This window comes from Phaseolus vulgaris, chromosome 9 (genome assembly GCF_051622355.1).
Source record: "Phaseolus vulgaris cultivar YP4 chromosome 9, ASM5162235v1, whole genome shotgun sequence".
Classification (NCBI taxonomy): Eukaryota; Viridiplantae; Streptophyta; class Magnoliopsida; order Fabales; family Fabaceae; genus Phaseolus; species Phaseolus vulgaris.
In genome coordinates, this window is record NC_143506.1 from 29,074,724 (window position 1) to 29,076,514 (window position 1,791).

The window sequence follows — 1,791 nt, forward strand, 5'->3', positions numbered from 1 at the left end:
GTAATAAATGAGGCATTAGAACCTTTCAGCCAACTTCCACCCTCTGCAAATCTTTGTATCGCACTCACAACATCTCCTTTTAAAAAATCCCAACCGAATTTTATAAAGCCAAAATTAAATCCATCCGGTCCAGGACTTTTGGAACTGTCACAATTCCATACTGCCTCCTTAACTTCCTCTTCAGAAATACTTCCAACCAACATTACATTGTCCTCCCTAGATATACCCTTAAACCGAACATTATCCAATCTAACCAGAGGACTTCCCCCCCACTAAATCTACCCTCAAAAAATTCCTTCACTCTATCCTTTACTTTGGTTGGGTCTTCGCACCACTGATCTCCGACCTTGAGGCCATTAATCCCGTTAAACATCCTCCTCCACTTAATGCTTGAATGATAAAATTTTGTATTCAAATCCCCCTGACTTAACCAACTGAATCTTGCTTTTTGCTGTAAAATCGCCTCTTGTTTCGCTCGAACTTGCCCAGGTCAGCTAATAGTTGTCTCCTCTCTTCTCTATCTTCCACACTCAACTCCCCCTCGTCATCTTTTCCATCCAGATCTTGGACTCTCTTTTCCAATTCCACTCTTTGTTTATTAACATCTCCAAAGACGTGTTTGTTCCAGTTCCTTATATCAAACTTTAACCTTTTCAATTTCTCTTTTAAAACGTACAAACCGTTTCCCCTAATATCATAGCTTGCCCACTTATTCCTTACAAATTCCTTAAACCGGCCGTCTTTTTGCCACACATCAAGGCATCTAAACGGTTTTGGACCCCAGTCGATATTTATCTCCTTTAACACTAAAGCACAATGGTCTGAAATCGATCTCCCTTCTGCGTACAATTTACTTCCCGGCCACTTCTCTAACCATTCAAGGGAGACTAGAACTCTATCTATTATGCTCTTCACTGTCCCATTAGGTTTGTACCAAGTAAACTTTCTACCCACCAAAGGAATATCAACCAGACTAGACTCCTCAATAAACTTATTAAAGCTTTGTATTTCACTTCCATAATTTGCATTATAATTTTGACCTCTTCTCTCCCCAGCACATCTAATGGAATTAAAATCTCCAGCTACACACCACATTTTTATTCGGTGGTTTTTCCTTATCTCACATATCTCGTCCCAAATTCTTCTCTTTTCTCTTAAAGACCCTCCACAGTAAATATTAACTATTATTACTTCCAATGGCTTTCCTACCTTCCATACTCCTTCAATAATTGAATAGTTGTTCCCACATCTGAACCCTTTTAATTCAAAACAATTTTTCTTCCACATCGTGATTATTCCTCCACCATTATTAACTGCTCCAACCTCAATCCAGTCGATTTCGTTTGATCCCCACATTTGATAACACTTTTCCTTACTAAAATGTTCGCATTTTGTTTCCTGCAGGCAGATAAAACCAACTTGTTGTTCTTTAATGAGCTCACTAATATACTTCCTTTTTATCATTCCTCCCAATCCCCTAATATTCATACTAATCAGCTTCATCATTACCAACATTTTGCCCAACCCAACCTGAACCCTCATTCCCGTTGTCCCTTTCTTCCAAACTTTTTAGCTTGTTTAAAATATCAGCCTCATTTCCAAACCGAGAGTATCCTACCTTCTTTCCTAAATTCCATATTCTATCTGCTTCCATCATCTCGTTATTTAACCAGACCAAACAGTTATTAGTATCATTATTAGTAAAGACAGTAGAACTAGATACTAACCTTACATTCGTTTTGTGAGAAAGTTCTTTGAATCCACCGAAACGTGTAGGCCCCACCTCTTGTG

At 38.6% G+C, this 1,791-nt stretch overlaps 1 protein-coding gene across 1 annotated transcript; it reads right to left on the reverse strand.

Moving 5' to 3' along the window:
• Nucleotides 1–426: 426 nt before the first annotated feature.
• LOC137822353 (uncharacterized) lies at nucleotides 427–1,356 on the reverse strand. The gene has a single exon (XM_068627236.1). The coding sequence runs from the start codon at nucleotides 1,354–1,356 to the stop codon at nucleotides 427–429; it is 930 nt and encodes a 309-aa protein (XP_068483337.1).
• Nucleotides 1,357–1,791: the final 435 nt, after the last annotated feature.

What these genes read in the sequence shown, in the direction of transcription:
- LOC137822353 (XM_068627236.1), bottom strand. Translation starts at nt 1,356, where the DNA reads ATGTGGGGATCAAACGAAATCGACTGGATTGAGGTTGGAGCAGTTAAT.